Source organism: Globicephala melas, chromosome 5 (assembly GCF_963455315.2).
Source record: "Globicephala melas chromosome 5, mGloMel1.2, whole genome shotgun sequence".
Lineage (NCBI taxonomy): Eukaryota > Metazoa > Chordata > Mammalia > Artiodactyla > Delphinidae > Globicephala > Globicephala melas.
In genome coordinates this window covers 14300910-14318171 of record NC_083318.1, presented here as the reverse complement: position 1 = coordinate 14318171, position 17262 = coordinate 14300910, and the positions used below count along the sequence as shown (strand labels likewise).

At 37.6% G+C, this 17262-nt stretch overlaps 1 protein-coding gene across 4 annotated transcripts in view; it reads left to right on the top strand.

Moving 5' to 3' along the window:
* The window catches only part of INTU (inturned planar cell polarity protein), an 81588-nt gene that overhangs the window by 2136 nt on the left and 62190 nt on the right, over nt 1-17262 (top strand). For 2 of the 4 annotated variants that reach the window (XM_060298959.1, XM_030863893.2), the window contains exon 1: nt 7591-7813. The exons of 1 other annotated variant lie outside the window; for it this stretch is intronic. In XM_060298959.1, the coding sequence (XP_060154942.1) occupies nt 7668-7813 (146 nt within the window). In that variant the 5' untranslated portion in view covers nt 7591-7667. Of the gene's footprint in view, nt 1-7590; nt 7814-17262 lie in introns of those variants that run through there. One more of the 4 variants, XM_030863894.2, reaches the window with a different exon arrangement.

Genomic DNA, 17262 nt, shown 5'->3' with positions numbered 1-17262 from the left:
TGATTATTTCAGAAGTAAGTAGTGGAGTGTTTCTGGAATAAACCTGCTCAGTATATGAAAAGCTACTTTATCTGAATTACAAATAACTGCACCCACATGCTATGGGAACCAATGGAATCTGAAACTTCAGTCAGTATGATGGCTACAATTCTCTATTTTTAACAATATGTGAAAATCTTTTTGCTTTTGCAATGCATTATTTTTATCAGTGGTTATTCACTGTTTAATGTTTTCAAACACACTTATTAAAAAATTGGAAACATCTGTAGAGGTTTCTGTTTCATTTCATTAAGATAGATTTTCACACAAGTTCATATTTAATCAAATGCCTTTTGCTCATATATGTAAAGGTTTGTTGAGACATAATGTAATAGAAATTAGAGAAAACAGATAACCTTTAAACTACACTCACCTACTCATCATAGTTCTTAGGCTCCAGACCAGTGCATGGCCTATTTTTTTTACGCCAGTTTTACAACATTTTCATGTTTTTCCTTTAAAACATCCCTTGTAAGATATCCACAAAATTTTGGCAATTACATTAAAGAGACCGGTAGCCTTGAGCCACAGAACATTTATAGACAAGAAAGAATAGCAGACTATTCTATTTTTACATCTTACTTTAAAGGATAACCCTTATGAGTGTTTATTTTTTAATTACTTGTATATTTTCCATTGTAAATATGGTTTTCAAAATGTAAAGCATTAAACTGCTGTGCTCTTGAAAAAGATACTCCAGCCAAACCAAAACTGAAGCAAAGTTGCAAATTTTTCTCTGCATGAGGTGTTAGCATTAAATTGCTGTGCTCTTGAAAAAGATACTTCAGCCAAACCAAAACTGAAGCAAAGTTGCACATTTTTCTCTGCATGAGGTGTTAGCTTCAAAATATGTCAATATTAAAATAACAATAGCTCAGCTAAAAATATTCAGCTATCCTACTTCGTTTATTTTTAAATTATTTATTTATTTATTTGTGGCTGTGTTGGGTCTTCGTTTCTGTGCGAGGGCTTTCTCTAGTTGAGGCGAGCAGGGGCCACTCTTCATCGCGGTGCGCAGGCCTCTCACTGTTGTGGCCTCTCTTGTTGCGGGGCACAGGCTCCAGACGCGCAGGCTCAGCGGCCATGGCTCATGGGCCCAGGCGCTCCGCGGCATGTGGGATCTTCCCAGACCAGGCCTCGAATCCGTGTCCCCTACATTGGCAGGCAGATTCTCAACCACTGCGCCACCAGGGAAGCCCTATCCTACTTTTTGATTAAAAAGTTACATATAGGTTGTCTGAGTCAGGGAAAACTTCAGTATTGCATTTCTCAGTTATTTTTACTTAAGTAAATCAACAAATATTTGTGTCACTCTTGATTATAGGAAGTACTCAAATAATCATATTAGCACTCATTAGAATTTTGCAAAGAGTTTTCAAAAATTTATGCACTAGGTTACTGCAATTTAATCATTCCCTTGGAGTCCTATTCTGTTGCATACTGCATAGTTGTGGGATTTGGCAAGGTTTAACTTGTCTATATTTTCCTGTTCATTCTATAATAAAAAGGGATAATACCCACCTCACAGGATGGCGATGTGAATTTCAGGTGTTATTTAAGTGCTCTATCAAAGTAAAGTTCTCTGAAACAGAAGGGATTATATTTACAACTGTCCTAAAAGAATTAAAACAAAACCCAAAAAGACAGCTATTCCTAAAGGCTCTGAGAAGATTCAGCTAAGTGACTTTTGCCCAGAGCCTAAAGGCTAATGTATGCTTCTGGTCCAGGCTAGAGTGCCGACATTTTGACACCTAAGCCAGCAGAGAAAGTGAGCTAAAGGCGAGTCTCTTAAAATGTTTGATGACCTAAACTTCATGCTTTTGGCAACAGCAAAATAAGCATATTTTAAATACCTCAAATATCCAAAACTCTCGGGGGTAAAGGTGTGCCCCATTAGATAAAATTCCTGATGAAAAAAATATCCTTTTAAACTCAAAAAGTAAGATCTAAAATAAATAATAAAAGCAAAGCTCTTTGAAAATATGGTATATATCACACACTGCTCTGTTTCCTAACGTGTAAGACATCAGATTTCAAAGGTTATCTCAGGGCTTCCCTGGTGGCGCAGTGGTTGAGAGTCCACCTGCCGATGCAGGGGACACGGGTTCGTGCCCCGGTCCGGGAAGATCCCACATGCCGCGGAGCGGCTAGGCCCGTGAGCCATGGCCGGTGAGCCTGCGCGTCTGGAGCCTGCGCGTCCAGAGCCTGTGCTTCACAAAGGGAGAGGCCACAACAGTGAGAGGCCCGCGTGCCACAAAAACAAAAAACAAAGGTTATCTCAGTTGGTTCTTAGCAAGCCTGTATAGTAGGCAGGGACTATTATTGCTGTCTTCAGATGAAGACACTGATCTTGTTCCCGGTCACTTGGTTATTAGTGACAGAATCAGGATGAGAACCTGGCTCCTCTGACTGGGGAATGCCTGGCACTTACGGATTATCAAGCATTTTCATAGTGGTTATCAAATTACTGTAGAGTTTGACAAACATAGTGGGGTTTTTTTAGGTGCTTCTGAGGCCGCATGACACTAATTTATAAACTATGGTTTTTGTAAATCTCATGTGTGTCCTACTTTTTTCTTCATCAGCAGATTGTCAGGCATCAAGGATTTTTGCTGCTGTGTGTTCCTGTTTTAAGGAGCCCTTCCTTCCTTTTGGTTGGCAGCTACTGATCTATGGCAGTAGAATAGTTTACCAAATTTGTTAGAACTTGTAAATGAAAATATAAAATGAGGATAAGTAAGAGTAAATGAATTGGGTTTGGGGCTTAAGCTCTGTGCCCTTTACTTTAGTTACTTTTACGTTTGCCTCTGGATTCTCATCTATATTCCGTTATTGTTCAAACGCAGCATGCATGATCTTAGAACAAGTTCCATACATTTTTACGGGTAATTCAATTTTTATATAGGAAAATGAGAATTTTCAATCATAATGCAGTTCTATAAACATAAGATTGCCAAAATGTTATTCTTATATATTATGACTCTATCCCAAATTTGAAAAATTCCACATTATGAAGTCTGTTTTTAAAATGCTATTTTGCTGAGTCTACCAAATTTATTATTCATGATTTTAAAATGACTGCAGTTGTCAGTATTACTACATAGTTCATGAATTATTATTTCCATGTGCACAATTAAGGCCCTATGAATTAGTTCCTAACAAAACTCTGTGACATGAATTTCTTACCTTGCAATTAATTTTTTCTTAATGGACATGACCTCCTGTGGCCCTGTTTTCATTTGGTTCTCATTGCTAGCTTATATTACTATTTAGGAAAGAGCTCTTGAACCTGCTAAAGATACTAAATATTTAATTATGCTCTTATCTGGTGTATTTAATGTCAGAATTGTATTGTTTGCCTAATTGAGATGGTAATCAATGGAAATAAGGACCTTATGTCTCATATATATTAAACTAAATGTATGTGGGCCTCAGAAGATGGCTGGCCATTTGTGTAGTAGAAAATAGAAAATAAGAATATACCCTGGCCTGGAAGTACCCTGGTGGCCTAATGGTTAGGATTCTGGGCTTTCACTGCTATGGCCCAGAGTTCAATCCCTGGTCGGGGAACTGAGATCCTACAAGCCATGCTGTGCAGCCCCCCCCCAAAAAAGAATATACTCCGGTCTCAATCTTTTAAATTTTCCTGCAGTTGATAATTATGAAACAGACAGACAAAGTCAGTATTCTTATAAAGCTCCTGAAATGGCATTTTTATTCTTTTCCTTTCTTCATCCTCTCCAGTATATCTAAGGGTATCAAATATTAATTTAGTTAGTATAAATATGATATATAAAGTTAGAAATCTGGAAATCAGATTACCATACCCTGAAAATTTAATTATGAATTTTAAATGATTGCTATTATTTCTTCTTTTGTGAAAGATCAAGCAAAGGTGTAACTTTTTCTGGGGGCAGGGGAGGAATTTTGTTCATTAAACATATGGAAATAAAGTCGACATAACTCAGAGGTTTATCTAGTGTGAAAGGACATTTTTTTTTTTTTTTTTTTTTTTTGGCCGCACTGCGGCATGCGGGATCTTAGTTCTCCGACCAGGGATCAAACTGGAGCCCCCTGCAGTAGAAGAGCAGATTCTTAACCCCTGGAGCACCAGGGAAGTCCCAAGGACATTTCTTAAAAGATATACTTTTATGTGGCACTTCTTGCTCTGGTTCAACTTTGTGTAAGATAAAAGACTGAAAAAAAAAAAAAAAACCAAGTCATGTCTTCTAGGAGTTATCATTTGGTAGCAAAGATAGACACATTCCTAAATAGTTTAGATACTAGGCAGACTGGCAGTTAATTATACCAGAACGTTATGGGATATGTTATGAGGGGAAGATGGAAAGAGGAATTCTTACTATAAGGTAGGAAAAGAGTCTGGGAAGACTTCTTGGAAAAGGTACAGCTTAAATTGGGACTTGAAGGAAAATGTAGTGTTTCGGATAAGCAGTGCTCCACAGACAGGGAACTGTGTGAGTAAATGATCCAGAGAATAGCTAATGTTTTTTGACACTTTGTATGCTAGGTATTTTACGTGCATTAACTCACTGGATTCCAAACAGTCCCGTGAAAGAGGTACCAATATCCTAAGTTGCAGGTAGGAAAAGTGAAGCTTGCAGAGATGGGTGCTGAGGCAGGGAGAGGTCTGCCTGCCAGGCTTAAAACCAGGAGGTGGGAGTGGGTTCCAGCCTGTTTGCGAAATGGTCAGTGGGACTTATAGGTATGAAGCATAGAACTGAGGTAAGGCTAAGGGCAGTGTTTCCCAAGTTTGCCTTTGAGGATCACTGGGGTTACTTTTTAAAACAGGGATTTCCAGGCCCCTCCCCTGGAGGTTCTGATCCTGTTGAAGTGGGGCAGGACCCTAAAGTCTGTATGTTTAACAAGCACCTCAGGTAAGATATTTTGATTAGCAAGTTGGACACACTTGATTAACTTAATTAATGCATAGCAGGAAATAAGGCCTCTGATTCCTAGTTGGTGCTCAATTATTTGTAGAATTGGAAAGTTTTTTTAAGAGACTACACAGTTTGGATTTTATTCTCTGTTTAATGGGGTGGCATTGAGACTTATGAGCAGGGTATGAAATTATTAGATACTTATAGAAAAAAATGAAGTGTTATTTATAGTAAGAAAATGTGGAGTTTTGTTGAAATTTAAAATGTCTTTTTTCTTTTTTTTACTTCCAATAAGTTGCTTTTAAAATGATGAAAGGCTAAGTATTAAAGAGGTGCCTAAAGCATTTTAATTTTAGAATGGAATCTTAGGGATTGTGGTGAGAATAAGTATGTATGTTTTAACGTGAAACATAACTATTAGTGATTCCACCTTTTAAAATAATAGTATCTCTGATTTTAAAAGTAATACGTATTTTTGGGGGGGACCTCAATACTGATGGAAATATTTGTTTCTATTCCTTCCTGGTTCCACTGTCTTCAGGCTTCTGACCCCATTACTTTCTCCATCACTTTTAGCTGGCAAGGTTGCCTTCTACTTACCAGAGAAAATAAACACCATCACATGGAGACTGCCTCAGCTTCCTGAGTGAAACTGGCAAGTCAGCATCCACACCGGCACCCTCCTTTGGGTATCAGCTTCAGGGAAGAGGTGTTAAGCAAGGTCATAGCCCTCCATCTGTTCCTAGGGAGCCATATCCTCCTGCCACCTCAAGAACCTCCTTTACCATTTATGAACTAGTCCCCTGTTCTCTAATTTGAGTGGTATATGGACCTCTCTTTTCCCTCTTGCAGATTTCCAGGGATGACAAACTTTATTATAATTTTAAATAAACAGGCATAAGCTCTGTGCTTTATAGCTCTTATATAAGATAAAAACAATTTTATAAATTAATACAAATAAACTACAAAATAAAATTCAATAGCTAGTTTACAGTTATAAAAAAGCAAATTTAGAAATTAATACAAATAAAACCGTAAAACTTAGGATATTCAAATACGTAGTTTAATGTGACAAATGATACTAAATTGCAGCTTGAAAGTTTAAATATTTGATGGCTACTGCCCAGGTTCTTTTGAGTTCTTCATGCATATATCTCTCTGGGCCATGGGGTGACTCATCTTCACTACTCTTCTCTGTTTGGAACATAATATCCCGTAAGTTAAGCCTTCCTCTAAGAAATCTGCTGTGGCCCCACATGCCCTAGTTTGTTTCCCTTTGGGTATTCCAGTAGAACTCTGTATTTATCATAGGACACTATATGTTATAAGCTGCCCATTCACCTTTCAGTCTCTACCATCTACCCATGTAGTTTAAGTTGAATCCCCAGCACCCATCCTTTGAGATCATAAAATAACATTATATCCTTCTCTTACCTGCTACAATAGGAACATTTCCCCATGCATTACTCTTTGAAAACATTTCTATTCATATCATAATATTCATCATACTTTATACATAAAGGTGTATTTAACTTTTCCCCTATTGTTGAATATTTAGATTGCTTTCAGCTTATCACTTTTACAAATTTTATAAATTTTATTTATATCCTTTAGACGCGCAGGCCCAGTGGCCATGGCTCACTAGCCCAGCCGCTCCGCGGCACGGGGCACGAACCCGCGTCCCCTGCATCGGCAGGCGGACTCCCAACCACTGCGCCACCAGGGAAGCCCCACATATCCCTTATTTTCTTAAAAATATATCTCTAATAGTTGAATTACTGGGTCCTGAAGAGTAAATATAATCTAGTGGTTAATGACTTAAGTTCAGTTCTCTGTTGGCTTTGATGCCCGCTAGCCATGTGACCATTAACAAGATGAATAAACTCTCTAAGTTTCAGTTTCCTTATTTTAGTATAGGGATATTTAGTTTATATATTTATATACATATGAACAGAACAAGTAATTAGAACAATGGCTGAATCTCAATAAATGCTAGCTATTATTTTGTACTTACAAAAAATATTTGATGTAGGTATTCGCAAATGACAGGTAAATTTTATCTGTTTACACTTCCAACTTCTGTGATAACACTTTATCAAATTATAAAATTTCAGTTAGAAAATGAACACGCAATAGATTTCACAATATGGGCACCAGTTTGAAGCACCTCTACAACATCTGCTTGGGAGAACTGTTAAAATGTTTGCCACTGCGAAACAATAAGAAAACCAAAGAAACAATGGCACGTATTTACATCAACAAGGCATTGCTTAAAGGCGTCCATTCCTTGCGCGTATGGAGAAGTAAAGGGTAGCTTTCTTTACCTCAAGGGAAACTCAGGCGGAGCGCCTCTAAGGTTTTGGACAGCTGTTCAGCGTAGAAACAAAGTGCAAACTGCAAGAAAACAAAACAGTGGGCCTCCGCCAGTTTTAATAAGTTACGCTGCTCCAAAGGAGTGTTTAGGAGAGCGGAAATGGTTAAGTTTCAGCTTCTTCCATTCCTCCAGGATACCCTCCTGGAAATTCGAGTTCCTTGGCTCCTTTCAGTCTTCTCGGTTCTCTCAGGGAAGCTTCCTCGTCTCCCTGGCAACCTGAGCTGCCACCAATTGAAGCTGAGGATTGGTGGTCACGTGTCCCCTACCCCTTCCCGAGCGGAGGCAACATGGCGGCCCCGGTAAGCAGTAGCTGCGAGATTTGAATTACCCTACTTGTAGCTGCTGCGTCCCTGCTGATGGCGTCTCCGGCGTTGTGCGGTTCACGTCAGAGCCCAGAGGGACTCCCTGGAGACCCTTCCTCACAAGAAGAAGATGAGGATTGTGATCCTGAAGATCCGGTCAGCGACTCGGGTTCATACTCCTCTACAAGTACCGATCATGAGTAAGGTTCTCGAAGAGGGACAATTAAATCCATTCCTTCTGCCTCGAGAGTGTACACGTGGGCTGGGGGGAATTCGAGAGTGTTGGCGTGGTAGAGACCGAGTGTTTGAGGTTCTATAATAAGTGGGGTTTATTTGCACCACGTTTCAATTGTGTGATAATGTGAGACGAAATGACTGTCCATTCTTTGTTACTTTAGGCTTCTGTGATTTTCAGAGGAGGAGGTTCTCTTCTTTGTGGTGGATTCTGTAATATATGAGAGTGTATCTATCTGTTAGAATGTTCATAAAATTCTGTTCTGTCGCAGTGTCTTCTTGCTTTGGTGTCATGATCTTTGTGACTTTAACCTAAGTGTTTAGAGTGAAGTGACACCCTCCACGTTTTATGTCAACTATTTAAATTATGTAGATTTTTCTGGTTGTAAAAATGAATATATATATAAAAGAAAGAAAATCCACCCTAGCCTCACCATCGAGAACAACCTCTCAGCATTTTGGGGGGTATTTCTGCTGTATTTTCCTATACATTCCCATGGTTTTCTTGTTTTCTATTTTATGTTATAATGTAATTTTTAAATACAGAATATCTAAGTGTTATTTTCTACTTTCTTATCCCTAAAAATAATGAAAAAGTTATTTTTATTCACAGTACCCAATGCTACTTCAGTTTTGAAGGAATTTATCCCTTACTGCTATGCACTAGAAAAGTCAAAGTAATTAGCTGTAGCTTGAAATGACTAGCATTGAAAAGGTTCTGGTGCCAAAACATCAATCAGTGACTGCCATATATAGTCATTTTTAGGATGACATTTTATGTGTATTTAGAAATAACAGTTACAGGTATTTAATGTGTATTTAGGAGTATCAGTTACTTGGCAATTATTTTCACCCATAGGTATGTAAAACATTTTTATCATTATCTTTAAAAGCACAAGGGAGAAAACCATCACTAATGGCTGCTTAATTATATTCTAGAGGCTTAATGAGGACAGATTATATTCTGGAAGACTTGAACAAATTTAAGGATCAAATACTTTGTACAATCTTCTACTGTGGTCGTTTAAAAAATAATTACAAAATTCATGGCTATCAAGCAAGGCTGCTGGAAGGAAGTGTGGATTATGTAGAACCTTATTTGGTCTTGCTATGGGAGCCATAGACAGTGTGAGATTCAAATTCTTGCTTTCTCTACATCTTAGAATCACACATTTTTAACCCAGAGAGAATCTATAATATTCCCATGGTCACACAGCCAAATGTTGTCAGTGGAGAAATTTAAGAGACCTGATTTCAAATGGGGTGCATTGATTTTGATGAGTGAATAAATGAGCTAGTCCTTTTTTCTAGGAAATAAGCAAGCTGAGAACTCGAGTTAGAAAACTTATTTCAAAGCATTTTGTGATTTGGAATACATGTGTGCATATATATATATATATACACATATATATAATATTTTAGTTTTTAAAAAAATGGGCATTAAACTTTCTATATCAGTCATTCACTGATCACTCCACATATTCCAGTGTCTTTATCATCCTAATAATAAAAGTACAGGAAATCTCGATTGTAAACTGTTTGGCTGGTCTGTATTTCAAGCCCTACCAAGATTCAGATTTTATGCCTGTCGCTTCTTGGTGTTTAGGACATGAGAGTTGATATACACTGACCAGGTAGCCTTCTGTTCTGTTTCTTCCTTATGGTATTTACTTCCCTAAGCTGCAGCGTCACCAATGCAAAAGGTGGGCTTCCCGGCATGGACAGGACACTGGAACATGTGGATCCAAGGTATAGGGAGGCGAACCTAAGCTTTCTCATCAAAGCTAAGAGATATGAATTGCCTATTGTCTTTCATTGCCTACATGGAGGTTATTAAAGAAGTTATGCTACTTATTGATTCACATAAAGTATCCTGAACTTTCAGGGTTCTAGTTAATTTCTGCATATTCTTTCTGGAGATTATCATTGTTTCTTGCATGCTTTGAAACTGAAAACCAGTTTGAGCTGCAAGTGATTGTCAATATAGAATTAATAAGTTTATCATTTTTTAGATAAAATGTCTTTAGGGTAATTCTGGTATAGTACTTTTAATAGGGTTGTTTAAGACTTAGGAGAGAACATTTTTAGGTTGGTGCAGTACATCTTAACCTGGCATATTGGCAAGTTCCTGTGGAAGCTTCAGAGGTAATACTGGAGGGTGGGTTGGGTTGAGGAAACTGTTAACTAGTTTCAGTATTAAAAAAAAAAATTATTTATTTACTTATTTGGTTGCACCGGGTCATAGTTGAGGCAGGTGGGCTCCTTAGTTGCGACTCTCGGGCTCCTTAGTTGCGGTGTGTGGGCTCTTTAGTTGTGGCGTGCAAACTCTTGTTGTGGCATGCATGAGGGATCTAGTTCCTTAACCAGGGATTGAACCTGGGCCCCCTGCATTGGGAGCATGGAGTCTTATCCACGGCACCACTAGGGAAGTCCTGACTAGTTTCAATGTTGAAATAACAGAAATCATACATTTACTTGCAATAATGCCATGCCTTCTTTGCTTTGGTTTACAATTACCCAACTCACTGAAGCCACATTGGTTCATGTTGGCCGAAGTCATCCATTTTATGACTTAAATTTTTGATTTTTCAGAGTGAATTGTTTATTGTTGTGAGTTTTAAAGCCTTGACTGATGGAGAGAAAAAAAGAATACTTTGAAAAGAGAATTTAGCTATAAAATGCTAAGGAGCTTCCACTGACAATAAGAAGAATGACTGGAGAAGAAGGAAAATACGTCCTTTAAGGTTTTTTTTCTGGGTTTTTTTAACAACTTTACTGAAGTATAATTGACATACAATAAACTGTACATATTTGAAGTGTACGGTTAAGCTTTGATAAGTTTTGACATGTATATATCTGTCAAGATAATGAACATATCCATCTCGTCCAAAAGTTTCCCCGTGTGCCTCCCTCATACTACTCATGCCTGCCTCACTGTTTATAACCCCTAATCTGCTTTCTGTAATGATAGCTGAGTTTGTGTTTTCTAGAGTCTTATAAAAATGGAGGTATGTAGTATGGACTCCCTTTTTTGTCTGGCTTCTTTAAATCAGCATAATTATTTTGAGACCATTCATTTTGTTGCCTATATGTTGTTCGTTCGTTTTTATTTCTGAGTAGGATTTATTTTTGAATAGGTTTCCATTTATTTCTGAATAGGATTTCCTTTTTATTTCTAAATAGGATTCAGCATAATTATTTTTTTTTCTTTGTGATTATTCAGCATAATTATTTTGAGACTCATTCATGTTGTTGCCTAGATGTAGTTCTTACCTTTTTATTTCTGAACTGGATTCCATGGATATATCAAAATTTATCTTTTTCTTGGGTTTTAACTTGGGAATGTGCTACTCGAAGAATAAAAATATTTCATTCAAAGTTGTGATGCAATATATTAATATCAATTTAGTATAATATTTTCCTTTTCCTCTCCTGCTCTGAACCTTGACTTTTTCCTTTTAATTTAATTTTTCTTTTATCAAATTATATAGATTAAAAAGTCAAATAGTATGTAACTAGGTTTATGATGAGACATGGTAATTCTCTGCCAGCATCTCTGTATGCTTCCAGCTCAGCATGTTTGAAGAGAATTCATTGTCTGCCTTGTTTCTCCTCTAGTGTTGCCCATCTCATTTGCTGACCTCACTCTCTTCTTACTCAGGTCCTCAGATCTAGTAAGTCTCCAGTCCTGTTGACTTGCTTTTCTGATATCCACCCCACCCCCTCCTCCTGCTTCTCACAGGCACTGCCTTACTTAAAGGGCTTGCGTCTCCCATACACCAGTTGTCTAACTGGTTTGGGTGCCTCTAATTTCTCCTGTTTTCAGTCTTTCTCCCATTCAGCTGCCAGAGTTTGCTTTCTAAAATAATTTTTCTCTTAGAGAACCTACTACAAAAAGATATAATGTGGCAGTTTGTATCAAAAATAGAATTAAACACATGCATGAATATTACCAGTGAAACTAACTAAAATGAAGTAAATATCCATGTGCTTAACCAGGTCATCCCTGTGATCAGGAGGAGAAGGCTGAGATTTAAAAACTAACAGTAATACTTCAGGTTTGTTTGCTGATGACTGTGTTATTCAGAGAATTCAACCACTTCAATTACAATGGAATGTCTTTATAATGTAGCCTGAAATAACTGAGACTTTTGAAAATGAGACTAATTCTGTTAGTATTCATAGCACATTTACAGTGTCAGAATAATTTTTTCAACAGATTATTATGAGAGGCATCCTAGTACAGAGTAATAAGTACTAGATTAAGAGTAGGAGTCAGACAACCTGAAAGTGTTAACATTTTCATTTCATCAAGTTTTCTCTGGTCTTGAGGGATTCAGAATTAGGAGAATTCTTGGTTATAATTTACTGTTTTACAAGATGTCTCAAGACTCCTATATACTAAGGGGCAAGTACTTAAAGAGAAAATAAAGGCTGAATATGTAAGCATTTCTACTTCTTTGGAAATGAAGTCTTTGTGTAGATGACCTAGAAAAGACATGCTTTTCTTTAACACGAAAACTATCTTCCTGGTACTGGGAAACTTGATGGGCCTTCATCTATTTTGACTTTTATTTCAAAATTTAAAATATTAGGACAATTGTGTTAGGGCAGTGGAACTGTATGTTACTATATGATACTATAATATCATATAGTATCTGTATAATACTATACAGATACTGTATGTATCTGTATGATACTATAATTATTCTATAATGGTGGATGATACATGTCATTATACATTTGTCCAAACCCATAGATTGTACACCATGAGAGTAAACCATAATGTAAGTTGTGGATTTGAGGTGACTATGTTGTGTCAATGTAGGTTCATCGATTGTAACAAATGTACCACTCTCGTGAGGGATGTTGATAATGGAGGAGGCCATACAAGTGCGGGGCCAAGGAGTATATGGGAAGTCACTCTACCTTCTGCTCAGTTTTGCTGTGAACCTGAAACTGCTCTAAAAAAAGAAAAGTCTTTTAAATCATTTTTCTACTCAAAAGCTTGATGGCCTCCCAAATAAACTCCAGATTCCTTACAATGCTTTTTAAAGCTCTTTTAGGTCTGTCCCTAGCCTATCTGATCTCATCTTTGATGATCTTCCTTTAAGTCACCTGTATTCCTGTTTGTCTTAGCTCTGGCCACTATTTAAAAAACATCCTAGGGAATTAATTCCCTGGCTGTCCAGTGGTTAGGACTCTGCACTTCCATTGCAGGGGGCATGGGTTTGATCCGTGGTTAGGGAACTAAGATCCCATGAGACATGTGGTGTGGCCAAAAAAAAAAAAAAAAAACCTAGACTGGGTGGCTTATAAACCATAGAAATGTATTTCTCACAGTTCTGGAGGCTGTAAGTCCAAGATCAGGATATCAGCATGGTCAGGTTCTGGTAAGGGCCCTCTTCCAGGTTGCAGACTGCAAGTTCTCATTCTATTCTCACATAGCAGAGAGGAGAAGCAAGTTCCCTGTGTCTCATAAGGGCACTAATCCCGTTTGTGAGGGCTGCACCCTTATGATGGCATCCAATTCTAATTACTTCCCAAGGGCCCCACCTCCTAACACCATCCCATTGGATGGAAATGTTTCAACATATAAATTCTGGGGGAACATAAACATTCAGTTCATAATATTACTACACTGAAATACTCACCCATTCTCATTCCTAACATTCTCTTTCATACCTACACTTATACCTATTGATACTTTGTTCTCTGTTTGAAACACCTTTTCTTCCTATCTCTGCTTGTCACAATCATTCAAGTTTTCATTTAAGTGCCACCTTCTCGTAGGACCTTATTTGATCCCTCTTAGACTTAATTTCTCCAATAGCAGTTTTCATTCCTCACTTTTGTCACTTGCATTTCAGCTAGGTGATGAGCTCTGTGTCCACCTGACATCTTTTTAAAAGCACAATAAAGCCCTATCAAAAAATGATTTGCTGGTCTTTGATATCAGTTCTACCAGAGTTAGATCGTATCCTTAACTTAGTGATGTGTAGACATACCCTATTTAGCAGAAGGGCTGGGGTAGGGAATGGGGTCATTATTAGCATAGTTCTAGTGGAGATGTGTTCCTGATGTAAAAATTTATTTCATGCATTGACTACACAGTTAGTAGTTCACTGGCTGATCCCTTCTTCTCTGACATGCTCCACATTTGTTCCAGTGGTAACTGGCTAGGCTAGAAGCAGCATCATCAGCTCCCACTAGGTTCCCCACCTCCTCAAGCTGCTAAAATAGCTAGCATAGATTTTAACCCTTAAAATCATGGTTTCCTTTTAGAAACCAATCAAAAGACTTCGGGGATGAAAATTAGATATTGCTGGTAGACAGAACACAGAAATGAAAACATAGAAAAGCATTAGGCAGACCCGTACTTACTGAACAAGCCCCAGATAGAATCCATGATAATTTGTCGTGGTGTTTTTATCTTGTGTGGTCTGTCTCTGTACCTAGGATTGTCTTGCTGTACCTATTAGCATTATATAACTATGTAACTACATGTGTTGGCCACTTTCGTAAAGCACATTGTGCTTTCCCCACTAAAACGAAAAAAAAGAAACAAAAAAGTATTGTAACAGGTTTGAAGTGGTAGCAAAAGTCTGTTTTCCTTAAGGAAATGTGCCATGAGGGCTGGCTATTTTGTTAATGTTCTTTCTTGTGGTGGCCAAGGAAATTGTGATACTACTTCATTTGGTGAAAAATGCTGACATTAACGCAACTAAGGACCTGAGAGATTCAGTAACTTAGAAGAAGAAAAAAAGATTTAGTATCAACATAGAAATTTGAAACACCTGAGTAATTGAGAAAATTAAAAGCATTATCTGAAGTTCATTTTCTTTAATATACTGTTAGAGCTTATGTAAGTGAACTTGTTTATTTGCAAATTAGCAAGTTTTTCTTTGGTAAGAAGGACTGTGGTCACATTTACCACATTATTTAGGGCCTTGAAACCAATTAAAGTGCAGTCAAACTTTGCAGGCAGACTATAAATATATAGTTATTTCTGTTTAGAGCAAAGTAGAATGAACAAAATAAAAGTCTCATTGAAAGACATTTGCACAATGACAGCTTTGCAGCTTGCACCATAGGCTCTCAGAAAAAAATGAAAGAATATTTATATTAATATTGATTAATGTAACCCATGTATTATAAAAATCTTAATTAAAACTGCTAGATTTAATTCCTTTTTAAAGATAAATATTTTAGACTTCCCTGGTGGTGCAGTGGTTAAGAATCTGCCTGCCAATGCAGGGGACAAGGGTTTGAGCCCTGGTCCGGGAAGATCCCACATGCAGCAGAGCAACTAAGCCTGTACACCACAACTACTGAGCCCACATGCCACAACTACTGACGCTCACGTGCCTAGAGCCCATGCTCCACAACAGGAGAAGCCACCACAAGGAGAAGCCTGCACGCTGCAACAAAGAGTAACCCCTGCTCGCCGCAACTAGAGAAAGCCCACGAGAAGCAATGAAGACCCAACGCAGCCAAAAATAAATAAATTAATTAATTAAAAAAAAAACTTTAAAAAATATTTTATTTTGGAATAAATTTAGATTTACAGAAAAGTTGAAAAGATAGTACAGAGAATTCCTGTAAATTCTTCACCCAGTTTTTCTCTGATGTTAACCTTTTACACAAATAGGGTACATTTTTTAAAACTAAGAAATTAACATTAGTATAGTACTGTTAACTAAACTCTAGACTTTATTCAGATTTCACCATTCCCCTACTTATGAACTTTTTCTGTTCCCGGATCCAATCCAGGGTATCATATGGCATTTAGTCATCACGTCTCCTTAAGTCTCCTCTGGTCTGCAGTAGTTTCTCAGTCCTTCCTTGTTTTTCATAACCTTGATCACTTGGTTAAGGTGATGTCTGCCAGGTTTCTTCACTGTGAAGTCGCAGTTTTTCATTTTCCATACTCAGTTCTTTGAAAGCATGTCACTGAGTCCAGTCTACACTAAAGAGGAGGAAAGATTAAGCTCCATCTCCTGGAGTGAAGAGTGTCTATATATAATATTAATTTCATTATTAATAAATAGTTACAATGAAAAGTTGGCGGTTTTGTTTTATTGTTGTTTTTAATACACCCCCTCCATTCTAGAACTAGTTTGAGAGTACAGTCGTTCCACCTCTGTTAAACTTTCTGATACGTTAATCAGTTATGCTCTTGATGTTTTTCTAAAGAGGAAGTAATCACCTGTAGTAGGAATAAGGAACCTTTTGGGAATCCTGAACTGTGGCCTTAAAGGCAGTATCTAGTTTTGGTTCATATGTTACCAGCACTTAGCCTGGAATCTAGTAGAGATCATTGGAGGCATCTTCATTTATTGCTAGGGGTTGGAAAAGTGCAGAAGTACAGGAGCTATATCTAATAAAGGGGTAAGTTTCTCTCCAGTTCTGACTGTGGTACAAGAGGATGGGAACTGTCATTTATTTGGCCTTTACCATGCCAGGCACATTATTTTATTTGCTGTTGATAACAGCCCTGTGAGGTAGCTATAATCTGTTTTCTGGAAAAGGAAACCTAAAGCTTAGAAAAGTGAAAATCTCAATAGAACAGTGTTTGAACCAAGGTCTGTGACCTCTCAGGTCATTTTCTTTTTACTATATGTTTTGTCTTCTTTTACAGTTTCCTATGTTCATTTCCTTGTCTTTATTCCTGTCTCTTTTCTCCCTTCTTTTAACTTCTCCCTTTTTAAAAAAATTTCTTCTGCTTCAAGTGAAATATTTTTTAAATATAGAGCTTAAGAAAGTGGATCTCAGTCATTGCTGGTGGAAATGTGAATTGGTATAGTCTTAGGGTAAAGACACCTACCTATCTATCTATCTATCTCTCTATCCCCCTACATAAAAGAATGGTTACTGGGCTTCCCTGGTGGCGCAGTGGTTGAGAGTCTGCCTGCTGATGCAGGGGACACGGGTTTGTGCCCCGGTCCGCCAAGATCCCACATGCTGCGGAGCGGCTAGGCCCGTGAGCCATGGCCACTGAGCCTGCGCGTCCGGAGCCTGTGCTCCGCAACGGGAGAGGCCACAGCAGTGAGAGGCCCGCGTACCACAAAAAAAAAAAGAATGGTTACTGTATTGTTGTCCATAGGGGCAAAAAAAAGTGAACACAAAGCTTATCATTAGGTGACCAAATGTGCTACATCCCTTAATGTAGCCATTAGAGGTTTTTAAATTGTTTTTTTAGTGATAAATGATAAAGGGGTGTGTGTGTGTATGTATAGATTCCACTCACTTTTTCAAAACAAACAGTAACAAATAACCCTATATATGTTTTATATGATTATAAGAACACAGATTAAAAATTTTTTTTTATTGAAGTATAGTTGATTTACAATGTTTGTTTTTGGTATACAGCAAAGTGATTCAGTTATACATATATATCTGTATTGTTTTTCAT